The 19,088-nt window shown below is 38.7% G+C and overlaps 1 protein-coding gene across 1 annotated transcript; it reads right to left on the bottom strand.

Moving 5' to 3' along the window:
- Positions 1–1,357: 1,357 nt before the first annotated feature.
- MCTS1 (malignant T-cell-amplified sequence 1 homolog) lies at positions 1,358–13,699 on the bottom strand. The gene is made up of 4 exons (XM_076184113.1): positions 13,588–13,699; positions 3,004–3,156; positions 1,973–2,073; positions 1,358–1,888 (listed from the first exon to the last, which is right to left on the bottom strand). The coding sequence occupies exons 1-4, from the start codon at positions 13,596–13,598 to the stop codon at positions 1,605–1,607; spliced, it is 549 nt and encodes a 182-aa protein (XP_076040228.1). The 5' UTR covers positions 13,599–13,699; the 3' UTR covers positions 1,358–1,604.
- Positions 13,700–19,088: the final 5,389 nt, after the last annotated feature.

Below are 19,088 nucleotides of genomic sequence, written 5' to 3'. Positions count from 1 at the left end.
TTTTATCTATATACCAAGGGGCTCTTCCCCCTTATGAAGGAGGTAGCCAGCCATAGCATGCACCCACCCCCACCCATTCCTCTCTTCACTCCAGACACCCTCCCAAACTCAAACTCACTCCGCCCTTTCAACTTTGTTTCACTCAATCCCAACACATCAGTCTTTCTTCTGACAAACATACTGCCCATCTCTTCCCTTTCACTCTCATCTGTACCACATCAAGACCTTAGGGTTCTGGTTAACTCCTCCCAGACCCTCTTATGATTTTTCTTTATGTCCCCTTTGGGGCTACAGAGTAGGATGCCTAGTCCTATTCCTGTCCATTTTACAACTCAAATGGGAATACTCGGTGGAAGTATTCTTCTCCCCTACCACAGGGTTCAGCAAAAATAGGAAATGAATATTCAGAGAAGTGGTATGGGACAGTATTAAGAGTAGGGGGGACACCATAACAGAGGGACAGTTACAGCATAATAAAGTATCATTTTTCTATGAATAGAGATTTCCTCTTTCACAGACAAAATTATGTGTGGCTCTGGTCTATGGGGTGCCCCATATAGACCCTGAGGTATTAGCTGCATGCTACAGAGCAGCTTTTATCCCCACAATAACATCCCCAGACGAGATATCTTTTCACTCTTTTAAAATAATTCTATCTTTATACCAAAAGGCTTCTCCCCCCTTGTAATGGAGGTTACCAATATATATGACTCAGTTTGATATATACAGACATATACCAAGGCCTTTTCCCCCCTTACATGGGAGGTAGCCAAACTCAAAGGAATAAATCCACTCCCACCCACTTCATTCCCACACACTCCACTCCCATTTACCCCTCCTCGCTCCCTCTTTTCTTGGTTTCTCCTGGATTATGGGTCATCCCTGCATCTTGCCCACTGCCCTGGGTCAGAAGCAATGCAGCAAAACACAGCACATCTACAGCAAGGCCGCTTCATTTAATTGGCAATATTGTTGACTCGGTTTAACATCATGAACTCCCCCTACTAGGAGGCTAGGATGGTGTCCCTCACAGAGGACTCTGTAGCACGGCATTTAATGAAGCATGCCCTTGCTTAAGCTCACCCGTGGTGGGGTTCAAATCGCCATCACCCAAGGACTAAAATGAGGCCCACAAAATCCCCACAGAACAAAGAGGAGAATAATACTTCATTAAAAAATGCCAAAAAAATTGGTATTACAACTGAAGTTATTAATGTAGTCCATTTCTGTATTATCCTGCATTAACAAAAACCATTTGAATACATAAACATAATATATCTTTTGGTTGATATTTCTTGCACAATGCATTGTGCATAGTAAGATAGGCCAGTTTCTAGTAGGAAAATAAAATTCTGTACACATTTCAAAAGCTTTAGATAACCAAGACAGGCTCGAGCAATCATTACACCAAATAAATCACTATTTGCCATTAACACTGGATAAAAGAGCACAATCTGTCTTCCTTCAGCTGCATACAATGGCTCACACAGCTTCTGAAATCATCAATATCAAGTCACTTGTAAAATGAAATTCATAAGAAAAGTATGGTGAAAAAGGACTTGCAAAGTTGGCCACCAATTTGAAGACTCCTATGTCCCATGAAGTTATTTAACAGGCTTCATATGCCAAAGACCGTCATTGAGATAATGGCAATTTTCTATGCCAATACCCTTATTAGTGCTTTCTATATCCTTTGCCGAGAGGGTGGTGAGACCTACACAAAGTGCATGTTGTTTGCCTTCAGCCATCACGGCCACAACAGTACCTTTGTCTACTTGAGACATCTTTGCCCCTGGAGATGTAAGGCCAGGGCACATGATATTGGCACCACTAAGGATGAAACGAATGGCACCTTTATCAACCTGCATCCATGGCAGTAGGAATGGATCTGAAAACAAAGAGTAAATTAAAATGTGTTCAAAATTTAATTTTTTCACCAAAAAGTATTTCACTAAAACATGATAACACTTACATTTGTGCAAAAGCTTAAGTGTTGGCATCCATGGACCCTCACGTTGTCTAAAGAACAACAGCTCGCCATCACTCTTCACTAGCAGTTCAATGTGATCATGGCTAGAAAATTAACGGTTTTTCATAAATAGCATTATGGATGCATAAATCTTCTATACTCATAAAATTCCAATCTATCATAGATTTCCTTATTACATACATAATAATTATTCTTTCTATTGCTATGAATATACATATCAATCCTAAACACAACCCCATGTCTTTGCTTCAAACATGTATCATCACATCTTGAAGTTTTATGTCAACTACAAGTACCTCTAAGAGGTGGTTCTGTAAGATGGAGGTCAGAAATAACAACATCACACATGTCTTCATAAGCTATCAACACCCTCATCTCCATCTAAAGGTGCTAAGATGGGAGGAGCTGTGAATAGGCATGTGCTTATGTGTGTGTGTATGTAGGGAGTGCTTTCACTCTGCCAACCCCCCCCCTTATACATACATAAATACATATACCAAAGGTTTTTTCCCCTTACACGGGGGTAGTCAAAAAGAAAAAGGCATAGAAATCACTCCCACCCATTTCATTTCCCATATATTCCACTCCCCTCCACCCTCCTTCCTATCTCGGCACCTCCTGGATGACGGGTCATCCCTGCATCCTGTCCACTGCCCTGGGTCAGAAGCAGTGTCGCAAGACACAGCACATCCACAGCAAGGCCGCTTCATAAATTCGGTGACCCACCCTCTCCGTCCCCTCATGCAGGAAAGGAGAAGATGGGGAGAAATCCCTTCAGGCTGCATCAAAATTTTTTCTCATACATACTTCCCCCCACCCCTTATAAAAGGAAAAAAGTCACTTTGGTATGTATATATGGTATTTACCTAATTACAGTATACAGTGCTGGAGCTATGACATTGGGGTTCTATGCTATCTCCATTTGCTTAACTTTGCTTAGTCTACAAGTGTTCAAAATTTGCAATAACATTTATACATCTATTTGTTTGAAATAATTGCTTGGGAAAACTTACCACTTAACTATTCTAAAAGCATCTTTTTTAGGCAAAATTTTATCAATATAATCTTCAATTGATGGAAAACTTTCCTGTATTTTGTTACGTATTCCTTTTTGGACAGACGATTTCAATTGCTGAACTCCTGACACAGACTCTTTTTCATCGAATCTGAAAAAAAATAAACAAACAAATAAAAATCCTATGAAGATGGAAGATTAAAGTCATTTATCAACTAATTCATAGGGCTTGAATACACACAGAATTTGGGGCTCACTCAGTTACAACTACAAAATAAATATAATCAGAACGCCAAAGCTGGCATCCTTGTATACCCACTCAAGCCTCATGACGCCTATGTAGGCATCATTGTATGGAAGAGATTAATTTCCTGTACTTGCAGTGGGTGGTGTGAATTTTACCTTCTACCCCAGTTCTACTCACTCAAATCAACTTAAGTTGCTGATAAAGGAAGAGTGATTAATATATTTTTTTCTCTCTCTCTCTCTCTCTCTCTCTATTTTTTTTTTTTTTCTAATGTGAGGGACTGACAGGTACCTGCTTGTGGTGGTCCTGTAAGAGGGACAGCAAAGCTACCCATTTTCAAAATTCGTAAGAGGTTTGCAACATGGAGCAAGATATGAGAATGCAGATGGCATATCCACCAATGTAGATTATACTGTATATTACAAGCAGCAGAATTGAGACATTAACATCATAAGACCATCAAAGGTGAATGAGATACTTGGGAGTTGGTTCACGAATACTTGATCTAGAATAATACCACAACTGAGGTCTGATAAGACAAAGTATTGAAGTAATATATCACTCTCCTTGAAGTTAATACCAACTTTGCAGCATCCTTCCGCTGCAAAGAAATGCAACAATGATGCCATACACTCCCAGTAGCAGTTGTTATCAAATTCATGTGAGACAAAAAAAAAAACAGTTTCTTGTATTCATATAAGCAGCAGCCTCATTGTCACCAACCAAATAATACGAGGTCTGTTAAAAAAATATGCGGACTGTTTGAATTGCACGGCTCCAGGTGGTTCCAGGGGAATCCGATTGGTGTTGCTAGGTTCACACAGATCAGCTGATTATGACACCATTTCCCATTTGCAGATATCTTTATTTGTGTATTAGCTCCGCAGTTTTTAATGAAGTGCAATTTTTTTCGTTTGGCAGATTTCAGAATGAATGACGTGAAAGAGCAAAGACTTGCTGTGAAATTTTGTGTTAAACTTGGAAAATCTGTGACTGAAACTTTTGCTATGCTTAACATGGTTTACGGTGATGTTGCTATGAAGCGTACGGCATGTTTCAAGTGACATGAGTGTTCTAAGGATGGTTGACAGTCCATTTAAGATGATGAGTGTCCTGGATGTCCTTCCATGTCAACCAACGACCCACACATTGACAAAATCAACACCCTAGTGGGCAAATCGACGTCTGACAGTCAGGGAGCTCGCTGAAGAGTGTGGGATATCAGTTGGATCTTGTTACGAGATTTTGACAAAAAGATTGAAGATCCACCGCATTGCTGCGAAATTTGTGCCACGCCTGATGACAGACGAACAAGAAGCCCATCGCGTCCAGGTTTGTCAAGAACTGCTTGATCGTTCTGAAGATGAAAACTTCTTGTCCAGGATCATAGCAGGTGATGAATTGTGGGTTTATGGTTTTGACATTGAAACGAAGGTCCAATCGTCCTAGTGGGTGAGAGAAACATCCTCCAGACCCAAAAAAGCTCGCCAAGTTCGATCCAAGGTCAAGGTGATGCTGACAGTTTTCTTTGATGCTAAGGATGTTGTTCACCATGAGTACCTCCCCAAAGGCTCCACAGTGAACCAGACATACTACATAAAGTTCTGAAATGTCTAAGGGAATCCATTGCAAAAGGCCAGAGATATGGAGGAGGGGCGACTGGTTTTTCCATCACGACAACACTCCAGCCCATTCAGCCCTCAGAACTCATTGTTCTTCCCCACCCCCCCTACTCATCTGACCTTGCTCCTTGCAATTTTTTCTTGTTTCCCAAACTCAAAAGACCCTTGAAAGGAAGATTTGAGACAATTCCAGAGATTAAGGCAAATGTGACAAAGCAGCTGAAGGACATTACAAAAGAAGCATACCAGGAATGTTTCAACAAGTGGAAACACCATTGGGTTAAGAGCGTACATTGGGGAGGAGAGTACTTTGAAGGGGACCCAGATCTGTTACTTCTAAATAAAGTACATTTTGCTTTATGACGTCAGTCTGCATATTTTTTTTTAACTGACCTCATATACTGTTGCCCATTTCAGTAATCCTAAGGAAGAGGCAGATATGGCAGGAAATTTAGGAGAAAGGTGGACATTGAAAATAAAAGTTGATCGGCATACCTTAGCAAAATGCAAAATTTTGCTACACTTATGGCAAGCATTATCTCATGCTGGGCACTGCTTTTAATCAAGATGAGAGCCACCATTGGAGCAACATCTGGACCTTGAGATGGCGAACGCATAATAGGGTCTGGGAGTAGTTTTCCAACCAGACCCCTAAGGTCTGGGGCTTTTAATGTGCATGGATGTGGTGGTAGGAAATGAACCAATAGACAGAGTGGCTAGGAAGTATGGAGTTCCAGGAAAAAAATGTAGTGGAGAGATGATGGTGGAGACATATCTAGACTTGAAGCACATATAGCAAATGCAGAGGTTGAAGTTAGACTAACAAAAATTAGGGAAGGAATAGATCCTAAACCTATCAATCAGTCAGAAGAGGTAGGATCTGATCTCTAAATACATATCATACCTGCCTAATTTCAAAGAAAATGATCCTGAAATATTTTGTCAAGTAGTGAAAGTTCTTTCTCAACTTAAAATCAAACAAGAACACTGGAGTTTACTTATACAAAATAAGTTGATAGGAAAAGCACAGGAAATTTATAGATCACTAGGAAGTGAAGAGAATGACTATGGAGGAAAAAAAAAAAGAAAGAAAAAAAAAAAAAATTCCTTGAAAGTTAATAATCACATAGAATTAATTTCATATTTCAAAAGAAAGATACGCAACAAACTTACATGGAATATGCATCTCAATCAACTAGGCTTTGTGACTGACTACTGGGGGCCATGAAAGTGCATACTTACAAATTGAAGGACCTCGTATTTTTCGGACAATTAAAAAACTTAGTACACCCCTCTTCGTTTAACGACCTACTCGGTTAACGACAACTCGGAGTAACGACGGGCTTTATGACAGACCAATATTCGTTTAATGTAAATCTCCCGAAGTTACGATGTCGTGTACGATAATTAAGTTGGCTGAGGCAAATTTGTATGATGTTATAATTGAACTTGTACGGTGGATATTAGCTGTGAGGTAAAGTGTTCTGAAGCTTAGGTCTACATTACCATCCTGCAAGCTGGAAAAACTACCTGGGGTACAATATATACCGGTAGTGGTAAATTTTTAGTTTCGACCAAGGGCGCAATATAGCAATAGAAAGTTAATTATTAATTTTGTAAATTATAATGTATCAACGTAATATACAATTTTATGAGCAGAAATAAAAAAAAGGGTGCTAAAACAAATTTCATAAGTAACGAAGTCATGTCGGACGAATGGTACACCATGTTTGTTATGATAGATGCCGATGTCGAGGAAATGAAAGGATGATAAATTCGCCTAACCTTAACTAAACTAACCTAACCTGTGTTTGATAAATCATTACCTGCAAATTAAATGTCATCCGGCTCGTCCTCGTTGTCGTCGTCGTAAGAGACGTTGGCAGACGACAAGATGGCGTCCCGATCCTATGCTACCGACTTCGTTCATTAGCATATTTTCTTGTAGTATGGTATTTTTTACTTTCATTTCCACCCACAAAATTGCATATTACGTTGATACATTTTAATTTACACAATATTTAATTTTCTATTGCTATATTGCGCCCATGGTCGAAACTAAAAAAATACCCCGGTATTCAATATGGAATGTCAGCATACGCGGATTTGGTCATATACGGTAATTTCGGGAACATAACCACCGTAAATAAAGCTTTAATGTACTGTATAAAAGAGGGAAATACACGAAAATAAAGATACATGTATTGCTGGACATTGTACATACAGTACATGTACGTATATGTATACACTTTCTCTTAACGACCAATTCGGTTAACGACGGCGCGCTGGTCCCAATTGTCGTCGTTAAACGAGGAGTGGTTGTATCTCCTGGCTTAAAAATTCATATAGAAGACATAAACCCTTCCAATCTATAAGAAGCATCATACACTGCAGATTCATATGTTCTTGTTCATACAAAACCAGGTATTCCTAAGAACCATTATGAACCTCATCCTTCCCTAGGTGCTCACAACAACCCATATAATCCCAGAGAATAGTCAAATAATCTGAGAGAATTTAGAAATCAATATAAATATGAACTTAAATTTAATCAAACCTCTATCCTAGATATAGTTCTCAGAATCAAGTACTTCATGTTCTAAGTGTTAAGTGGGTCATCATATATCAGAATGTGGGGGAACACTTCATTTCCCTACTCATTCTCAAGCAGTTCTTACTTTAAGCAATTCCCCTGGAACCCTTAATAAAAAGCCTTCTAGTAAATTGGCCCAAACTAACAAAACAAAGAATGATAATGAAACAAAACCTTAATCCACTTCCACAAATAAGACTACCTTCAACTCCTGTTGTTTCACATACCTTGCCATCACTTCCTTGACTTGATCCAAAATTTTAGCCACATGTCATGGAAGGAACTATATCTCCTAATTCTAATGAAAAGTCAACACCCATCTCTGTCCTCAGAAACACAAGGACACAAACTCTCATATTATATGACTCTTTGCTAAATCCCTGTCTTATATACAACAAGATGTAATTATTGACACTGTATCGGGGAATAGAAAACTTCCCCTTCACAAAGTGTTCCTATATACAGTACTACCTCTCATTAACGGCCTAAAAGGGGGGTAAAGGTGTCCGTTGATGTGAATAATCCATTGATTTGGAGTGGTTTTTGGGTGGCATAGTGATTGCACAGCACTAAACAACAGCACCAAAAACACAGCGAAAACACCACAAACACAGCTAATTAACGTCCGTTAATGAGAGGTAGTACTGTACTGATATTGACAAGGAAGAAGTTGTGGTTGCTGCTGCTGATGAATTACCAGTAGAAGGTATTCAGCTTCTTTTGTCTATTGACTTAGGTGGCAGTAAAGTAAAATATCCTGTGGTCACCAAAGACCCAATAACCAAAGACTCCTCCCTAGACGCTCTTTCCATCTATCCTGTGTGTGCAGTGACCCATTTTCAGAGAAAATGAGAGCCCATTTTAAAACAGTGATCCTCTCAATAAAACCATTGAATCTCTTAACATGCCTTCCTCATGGGGGTAAATTATTGCCATTGTTGATGTTGATGAACTAGAACCAGTGATACCGCTACAATCCCATTAAGTGGTATTGCATTCCTGAGCCTGCCTCTCCCTACCAGCTACCAAGTAAAACCATATTGAGATGAAGTGGGCCCAGACTTGGACTACCCAATGTTCTTGGTCTTGAATACCATTGATAGATCATTAGATTTTAAATCGTAAGGGGTAACATAATAGGTGAGTGGGAGTGGAAAGGGAGTGGGAGATAGAGTTGATGAAAGAGTATTGGGATGGTTTGGAGACATGGAAAGAATGAATGAAGAAAGATTAATAAGGTGTGAAAGACACAGGAGAGAGTGAACATGAGGAGGAGACCAAGGTAAAAGGAGCATTGGGAAAGAGGGGAATGTCTGTTGAGAAAGGGAGATGACAGAAGATTGGGGCGAGTGGAGAATGGTTGTGTATTGATGATGCTGTGATGCATGGAAGGGAGTTAGTGGGGGATGGGGAAGTGAGGAAATATGTGTGAATCATATTTTGATGCAGCCCGAAGGGATTTCTTCCCATCTTCTCTTTTTCTGCATGAGGTGCTGGAAAGGGGAGGTCACAGATTAAATTGAACAGCCTTGCTGTGGATGTACTGTGTCTTGCTACATTGCTTGCGACCCAGGGCAGTGGGTGAGATGCAGGGATGACATGTCATCCAGGAGGAGCCAAGAAATGAGAGAGGTAAGAGTGGTTAATGGGAGTGGAGTGGGTGGGGATGAAATGGGAATGGATTTATCCCTTTGACTATGGCTACCCCCTTGTATGGGGGAAGAAGCCATTGGTATACATATGTATGTATGTAACATACATTTTTCTTGGCGGAAATCAATACAAGAAAAGTTGCTAAAAGCAATTCACTATCAAATGGAACTGTGGTAAATATTTGAGAAGCCATCTTTGTTTTGACAGATGTAGAGTTGAAGAAATTAAAGTATGATAAATTTGTCTATTCCAACCAAACCTAAACTGCATTTAGTAATGTGGTAGCTATAATTCTAGAGGTCATCTGGGTTGTCGTTTTCATATGCACTTCTTCGACCTCCAAATTTATCAAACCAAAGATGGCATCTCAGGCAGTCACCGTGGCTCTGTTTGGTATCGATTTCCACCAAGAAAAATGTATATCATGTTGATGTATTATAATTTACAACATTAATATTTAATTTTCTAATGATATATCATGTAGGTGTGCAGTTTTCATATGAAAAAAAAAAAAAAGAATAACTAGCCTTGACAATATAGGGAAGGTATTAGACTTGTCAAGAGTATTCTCTATAAAAAGGGTGAAACCTTCTTGCAACCCGAAGACCTTTTCCTTTAACCAGTGCTTTAAGCAGGCCCATGGCCAGGAATTAGGACTTGTAGGCTTACTGCATATTTGGGAGAGGGGATGCTGAATGTAATAAAAATAAATAATCTTGCATAGCACTTACAGAAACAGTAATACAGCAGTGTTGTGACACCACTGCTGAACCATCCGACACTAATTGACTATGATCATCAGACAGGGCCAACAGTGTACTGGACATCATGTATGTATGGGTCATGCAGTACAAGCACGAGCAGGTGTCACCAAATTATAAGATAATAAATTTAGAACATATGTTGGTAGCAAAGAATATTCTCAAAACCCATTTGTTTCAAACTTGCAGTTTTATTCTGACAATCAATGAATATGAAAAATAACTGAAAAAATACAAATATTTGAGCTTGAGAGTTTTGGGGGCTAGTGATTTTTTTTTTTTTGGGGGGTGGGGAGGGGGGTGAGGGAGGCTAAGCCCCTCTACAGCCACCTCCCCATGGCTATGGGCCTAGTTCTAAGGACAGCCACCCCACATAATACCAGTTTACTTGCCAATCATTCTGTGATGGTATGCAAAACAACTCTACATAGTTCATGTATATACATGGGGCTCTGGAAATATATCTAAATTCTTGCAGTATTATGAATGGTAAATTTTTAGAAGTGGACACCTATGTGATATAGCAACAGAAAATGAAATAACAATTTTGTAAATTATAATACACCAATGTAATATACATTATTCTTAACAGAAATCAATAACATAAAAAGTTGCTGAAAGCTATACATAAACAATGTAACCCCTTCCACTGCTTGAGACGCCATCTTTGTTTTGGTAGATGTGAAGGTCAAAGAAATTAAAGTATGATAAATTTGTCTATTCTAACCTAACTAACCTAACCTACATTTAGTAATGTGGTACCTGTAATTCTAGGGGTCATCATTGTAGTCTTTGACCTCTGAATCGATTAAAACAAAGATGGCATCTAAAGGAGTCAACATGACTTTATTTGTATGTGCATAGCTTTTAGCAACATTTTCCGTTTTTTATTTTAGCCATGAAAAATATCTAATACATTGCTGTATTATAACTTAAGAAATTAATATTTTATTTTCTAATACTATATCGCGTAGGTGTGCACTTCTAAAAGAATACCCTATGAATAAGGGGTAAATGTTCAGTTGTGTACCTGGACAGGATATAGCTTTAGATAATTAATTATTAATTTTGTAAATTATAATGTATCAACCTATTATGCAATTTTCTTGGTGGGAATAAAAAACAAAAAAGTTGCTAAAACAGGTTTCGTAAGGATTTCGTAAGTAACGAAGTCGTGCCAGATGAATGGTACACCACGTTTGTTATGATAGATGCCGATGTCGAAGAAATGAAAGGATGATAAATTCGTCTAACCTAACCTAACATGTATTTAGTAAATCGGTCCCCGTATTTTAAGGTCATCCAGATCATCGTTGTCGTCACAGATGTTGGCGGTCTGTTCAATCACTCTTTCTGATTGCAGGGTATCAATCACTCTTTCTGATTGCAGGGTATCCTATTTAGGTTTTTCGTAGCATGAAGGAATGCATGGATTTCAGCTCCATAGGATTCCTTCAAGAATATGTACCTCGCAAGGTACTGGCAGAAGTACCGAGGGCGTACACCAGGCCTCAACTGGACTGGGCAGACAATACTTGACAAACGACAAGATAGCGTCCCGTTACTATGCTAGCGACTTCATTCGTTAGTATATTTGCTTGTAGCAAGGTATTCTTTATTTTTATTTCTGCCAAGAAAATCACATATTACGTTCATGTATTATAATTTACAAAATTAATATTTAATTTTCTATCGCTATATCGCGTTCATGTACACAACTGAACAAATACCAAATAAGGTTAACTGTTAGGGAGACCCAAACATACAAGTAAAAATCTTTGGCATTAAATAACTTTCAATACTAAAAATGTCTGCCTCGGTGTCTAAGTCTATGGCAAAATACACTGCATTCTATACATATAGAGGAATGGAGGTTGAGTAGGTCACATTTGCCAAAACATTTACATTAAAAAGACCTTCCCATGAATAGTTACAGTGGTCTACCCGGCATCCCTAAACATGCAGTTTCCTTAGTCTGTAGCATGGTGACGGTCATACCTTGTAACCTTGCAGTATTTGCTTGTCATGCATTTACAAAAGTAAAACTTTACTCAATTTTCATATAGTAACATTAACCCAAGTTTATGCTAATCAATACAATGAAAATTTTATCCTTAATATAGGTGCTCTTTCCAACAGTAATGATAATGGTTTATTGGTGTCAGGTTATCTGGTCTGTTACACATATTATGTAGATACGCCCGAATCCACGCGCGGCGCCACTGTCGACCATGTATTGTTTTCATGGCCATATGTTGCGGCCCACTAGCTTTTGTTTAGTTCAATATGAATGTTTCCCGCACTTAGCGCATGCACAGGATATTCAAATTACCTTGTTGTTTTGCAAGTGTAAGGCTAATTCTTGAAATAGAAACAAATTTTCAGCGATTTAAACGGAAATTTGGTTATCAAACTCGGCAACATAGTTTTCCGAGTAAAAATATTAAGGTAAGGAATTACTAAACATAATTTTAAGTTACATAAACAAGCTTATCAACCTATTTTCTCCCGCACATGAGAAGCTTAATATCGTTGAGCACTTCATGTTTGAGCTTAGCGCCACGGTATTTAGCAATATCACCCATGAATCTGATGCGTCCAGTTCGCGTTTGATTTTGTTTACTTATTACCATTGACGACCAAAATCACACAATGACGGTTTTTGCTCAAATACATAATTTATATATAAAAAATAGCATATGGTTGCATTATTTGACCTATTTTCTTTAAAATGTGTGATTTCCATGTAGAACGATTGAAGAGAAGTTATGTTTTTATCCTCTGCAAAATTATCAACCGGCAACCAACGCCGTCATTGTTTGGGTTTCGTCGGCGTTGGTTGCCGGCTGATAATTTTGCAGAGGATAAAAACGTAACTTCTCTTTGATCATTTTACGTGGAAATCATCCATTTTAAAGAAAATAGGTCAAATAATGCAACCATATGCTATCTTATATATATAAATTATGCATTTGAGCAAAAACCATCATTGTGTGGTTTTGGTCGGCGTTGGTCGACTTTGATCATCGTTTAATGAGACCCACCATTGACAGCTTCATGGTTGCCATGAAAATGCAAATATGGTATGATGGAGATGTCTCACATTGTTTTTGACATACTCATGTAATTTGTTGATCCATAAAACCCAAGTATTCCGAATTTTGATAAAATTGGACCAGTGGTTTAGAGTTAATGTGTATTTCTTTACCGAAATCTTTACAAATTACCACCCTTAATTCTAACACTTTGTTATGGTAAAGTAGAGCCAAAAATGCGGGCTAAAAAAATAATTTAAAAAATCGTATCTCTTATTTTTCAAGCTATTTCAAAAATTTAAAAAGCACTTTGTTTCTAATAAAGGTGTCTTTCATATGCAACAATAATTCAAGGGTCAATTTTTTTTTTAATTTTGTGGGGGTATCTATATTATGATTATACACGAAAATGATCTCCAAGAAAGAAATGAGACGCTAATGATACATTGCATTTTCGGTATCCTAAACATGAGTTAGGAGATTTTTATTTATCGCATTGCGAAAAATCCTGCAGATCCCCATAATTGCAACATGCACTCTCACTGTAATAATGCCGCCTCATAAACGAGTTCTCATTACTACTTAAGTTTTTACATACATAGCTCTACCACAGTGTTGTTTTTATGTTTTATTGTGATATGGTATATTCTAAAACTATTTGTGAAACTTACTTTTTAAACATTCTTCCTAAATATCCAAATTATTGTTAACTTGTCAATGCGGTCACGCCGTCTGTAAAATGTCAACAATGCGATTCACCAAATTTATGGTCGTAAATATAATAGAATTAAAATATTGATAAAATAATTTTTAAAGTTATTTAAAAATATGATTTTTTTTTGTTAATTATTTTCATTATATGAACTTTTGATGAATTGGCAAAAAATATTAATCGCATTTCACTCTGCATTACGGTATCTTTCATTTTCTGAAAAAAGTTGCCAATCACTAAACTCTTCAACTTATGGTCCACTTTATACATTCAGTTACCATAAAGAAATTGTAGTTTTATGCACACACACGCATCGTTATTGGACAAGGTCTATACAATTACTGGATAAAAAAAAAACAGGGACAAGAAACAGGGAGGGGGAATCATGTTCTTGGCCAAGAAAGACCTAAACGTGGCAAAAATTGCAGAGGGCAAAGGTAATGTTGAACTAATCATGATAAAAGTCGAAGGCAAGAATATAAAAAGTAGAAAGTTTGTGGTGACCTATGTGCCTCCAAAAACGAATGCTTGGAAAGAGAACGAACATACAAAAATGCTAGAAGATACAAGAAAATCACTAAATGAGATACTAATGGGTAAGGGTAATCTGGTAATTATGGGGGACTTCAATTGCAAAGAAATTTGTTGGGACAGCATGACTTTGCGAGGAGGAGATGACTTGTGGGGCAATGTACTGCTAGACATGACCATGGAGTACACAATGACCCAATGGGTCAGTGAAAACACAAGGTACAGAAACAATGAAGAGCCATCGAAACTAGATTTAATATTTACAACAGAACCTGAAATAGTGGACAAAGTCCAGTACAAGACACCAATTGGAAAGAGTGACCATGTACTCATCGAAACTGTATTAAAGGAAGAAATAGACATGGAGAGGAACGAAAAGCATAGGAAAGGAAGATTGATGTACAACAAAACAGACTTTGCAAAACTAAAGACATTCTTCCGGGATGCAAACTGGGAAAAATTCTATATGGAAGAGACAACAGTGGAAGAGAAATGGAATATATTGATGGATAATTACAATGAAGGGGTAAACAGGCATGTACCAAGACAAAAGCGAGAGAGAGAGTATATTAAATGTTGGTTCAACAAAAGATGCAGTGAGGCAAAAGACAGAAGGGACAAAGATTGGAAAAGGTGGAGAAAAGACAAAAAACAAAGCAAATGGCAAATTTATATAAACTGTAGAAATGAGTATGTTAATGTGAGAAGAGAGGAAAAAAGGAACCATGAGAAGGATATTATAGATAAATGCAAAGATCAACCCAAGCTATTCTATCGGTATGTGAATGGTAAACTTAAAACCAAACAGGAAATGGTGAAACTACGCCAAGGAAATATAGAATACACAGAAGAATTAGAGATGGCCGAAGTCATGAACAACCACTTTAAATCTGTCTTCACCAGAGAGAAAATACAAAATTGGGACGTAGATAATAACAAGCAATCTCCCCACATGAGTGAGTTTACAACATCACAAAAAGAAATATCAGAACATCTATCAAAACTGGACGTCAGAAAATCACATGGCCCGGATGGTATTGCAAATTGGATTCTAAAGGAATGCAAAGAAGAACTAACGGACAAAATACACATCATAATAAATAGCTCACTCAAAGAAGGAAAGATACCTAATGACTGGAAAATGCTAACATTGTACCAATATATAAAGGAGGAAACAAGGAAGAACCCACCAACTATAGGCCAGTATCACTAACAAGCAATATAGCCAAAATTTGTGAGAAAATCATCAAGAATAGATGGGTAAAACATTTGGAAGACAACAACATATTAAACCCAAGACAATTCGGGTTCAGACAAGGAAGATCATGCACCACAAACTTAATATGCTTCTACTCAAGGCTAATAGACATAGTGCAAGAAAGAAATGGATGGGCTGATTGTGCATTCCTAGACTTGCAAAAAGCCTTTGACAAAGTACCACACAGAAAATTACTAAAAAAAAAACTGGAACACATAGGAGGAATACAAGGGAACCTACTAAAATGGATGGAGGACTTCCTGACTGGTAGAAAGATGAGAGTAGTGCTCAGAGAAAAATATTCAGATTGGAAAGAGGTGATCAGTGGAGTACCGCAAGGATCTGTACTGGCACCAATAATGTTTGCTATCTATATGAATGACATGGACGAGGACGTGAACTGTTACATGAGCTTCTTTGCTGACGACGCCAAACTGTTAAGGAAAGTAGAAACTGATAAGGACTGTGAAGCACTGCAAGAAGACCTGAATAGGGTATGGAACTGGAGTCAGAAATGGGAAGTGGACTTTAATACTAAGAAGTGTAGCATAATGGAGTTTGGAAAAAGCAAAAACAGAATATCAGGAAAATATACAATTGGAACCAAGGAAGTAAAGAAAGTAGGATCCGAAAAAGATTTGGGAGTAATTATCACGAACGACTTGTCCTATGATAAACAGATTAACAAAATTGTCGGGGAGACTTACAACTTGCTAAGATCAATAAAAGTGGCATTTGCATACTTGGACGAAGACATGATAAAAAAAATATTGGTTACATTGATAAGACCTAGACTAGAGTATGCGGCGACATTGTGGTCCCCCAGTACCAAAAAGAATATAAAGAAAAAGGAAAGAATCCAAAGAGCAGCTACAAAAATGGCATCTGCACTTGCAAACCTATCATACGAGGAGAGATTGGCTAAACTGGAGTTACCAACACTGGAGCAAAGAAGAGAGAGAGGTGACCTATTGACCATCTACATAATCATGAAAGGCACAGAGATACTTGATAGAGAGGACTTAACTGGGACAAAGGAAACACAAGAGGACATGGAAAAAAAAACATAGCTACAGAAGAGAACTGAAGAAAAACAGTTTTCCACATAGAGTTTTGGACACTTGGAAAAAACTGGATAATGAAATAGTATACGCAAAAACCATTCATGAGTTTAAAAGCAAACTAGACACTGCGAGATACAATGGCGGGATACCACGAGCATAGCTCCCCTTCCCGCAAAATACAACTAGGTAAATACAACTAGGTAACACACACACACACACACACACACACACACATACTCCTTTAATGTTTGCCATTTATATAAATTATATGGATGAGGGAGTGAAGTGTTACATGAACTTTTCTGACGATACCAAATTACTCAAGAGAGTAAGCACAGAAGATCGCTACAAGAAGACCTGGACAAAATATGGAATTGGAGTCAAGGGTGTGAAATGAACTTTAACACTAAGAAAGGTAGTATAATGGAATTTGGAAAAAGCAAAAATAGAATATCGGGTCAATAAAAGTCGACTCAGAAAGGGACCTGGGAGTGGTTATCTCAAGTGACTTGACACCTGATAAACATGTCAATAGATTAGTTGGAGAGAAAGTGGTCTTCGACTACATGGATGAAGAAATGGTAAAGGAAATAGTGGTTGCACTGATAAGACATAAACTAGAATATGCTGCAACACTACAGTATAGGCACCTAGGGAAAAAAAAAAAAAAAAAAAAAAAAAAAAAAAAAAAAAAAAAAAAAAAATACAGTACATACATATACCAAGGCTTTTCCCCCCTTACAAGGGAGGTAGCCAAAAAGAAAAAGGCATAAAATCATTCCCGCCCATTCCATCCCTAAATACACTCCACTCCCCTTCACCCTCCCTCTTATCTTAGCACCTCCTGGATGACGGGTCATCCCTGCACCTTGTCCACTGCCCTGGGTCAGAAGCAGTGTCGCAAGACACAGCACATCCACAGCAAGGCCGCTTCATTAAATCGGTGACCCCCCTTCTCCGTCACCCCATGCATAAAAGGAGAAGACGGGGAGAAATCCCTTCGGGCTGCGTCAAATTTTGATCACACATACTACCTCACCCCCATCCCCCCACCCATTCCACCTCATGCATCACAACATCATCCATATACAACCATTCTCCATTCACCCCTGTCTTCTGTCCTCTCCCGTCCTCCCTCGACAAACATTTGCCTCTCCCCCAAAGCCCCCTTCACCCCATCCATCCATCTCATCCTAGGACGTCCCCTCATGTTCACTCCCTCCACATCTGCCTTCCATACCTCTTTTACTAGTCTTTCTTCACTCATTCTTTCCATGTGTCCAAACCATCCTAATATTCTTTCATCAACCCTATCTCCCAACTCCCTTTCCACCCCTGTTCTCGTCACCTCCTCATTTCTCACCCTATCCAGCCTAGTAACCCCCCATCATACTCCTCAGACATTTCATCTCAAACACATTCAAACTCCTTCTCTCTTCCTCTCTTATGTTCCATGTTTTTGCTCCATACAGTGCTGCTGGCACAATCACTCCTTCATACAGTCTCCTCTTAGCATCCATTCCCAAATATCTATTCTTCATTACACTTTTTAATCCACCAAGGCATTTACTTGCTTCTCTCAATCTACATTCTACCTCCACCTCCACTCCACCTGTTCCTGCCGCATTTGCACCCAAGTATCTAAAACTATCCACTTCCTCCAGTCGGTCTCCCTTAATACTCACTTCCAGTCTGCTGCCACTTTCACCCCTTGTACATCTCATCACCTTAGTTAGATTTCTTCTATCACATACTCTCCCAAACTCTGTCACCAACTTCCTCAACCCCTCCTCCGATCCTGCCACAAGCACAGTGTCGTCTACAAACAACAGCTGGCTCACCTCCCACTTTTTTCCATTTTCTTTAACCATCTCCAATCCCTGACCCACCACCCTTGCATGTACCTCTCGCACCACCCCATCCATGTACAAGTTTAACAGCCAGGGAGACATAACGCATCCTTGACGAAGTCCCACCTTTACCTCGAACCACTCACTCTCTCCATTTCTAATCCTGACACATGCTCTACTACTCTCATAAAAACTCTTGACAGCTCCTAGAAGCTTTCCTCCTATCCTGTATATCCGTAAAACCTCCCACAGTGCCTTTCTGTCTACCCTGTCGTAAGCCTTTTCCAGATCCATAAAAGCCCAAAAAACATCCTTCCCCTTTCCTATAGCTTTCTCACATATCTGTCTTACCACAAAGATCAGATCTACACAACCTCTACCCGTCCTAAATCCACACTGTTCCTCACCAATTACTCCCTCTGTTCCTCTCCTAATCCTCTCAATCAAGATCCTCCCATAAGCCTTCCCAACTACACTTAACAAGCTAATCCCTCTGAAACTACTACATTCACACTTGTCCCCTTTTCCCTTGTAAAGTGGAACTATACAGGCACTCCTCCAGTCCTCCGGCACTCTACCCTCTCTCCAACAAACATTAAATAACCTCACCAGCCAGTCCACCATCACTGTACCTCCTTTTTTTTTTTTTTTTTTTTTTAGACATTCTGCATGGCATCCATCCAGACCAGGTGCCTTACCTGCTTTCATCATCTTAACAACTGCCTTCACTTCATCCTTCCTTATTTCTCCTCCATTT

The sequence above is a fragment of the Oratosquilla oratoria genome, chromosome 4 (assembly GCF_046742065.1).
Source record: "Oratosquilla oratoria isolate Oo_2021 chromosome 4, ASM4674206v1, whole genome shotgun sequence".
NCBI classification, from domain to species: domain Eukaryota; kingdom Metazoa; phylum Arthropoda; class Malacostraca; order Stomatopoda; family Squillidae; genus Oratosquilla; species Oratosquilla oratoria.
The sequence above is the reverse complement of the archived record's forward strand: the minus strand, read 5'-3'. Positions and strand labels throughout refer to the sequence as shown.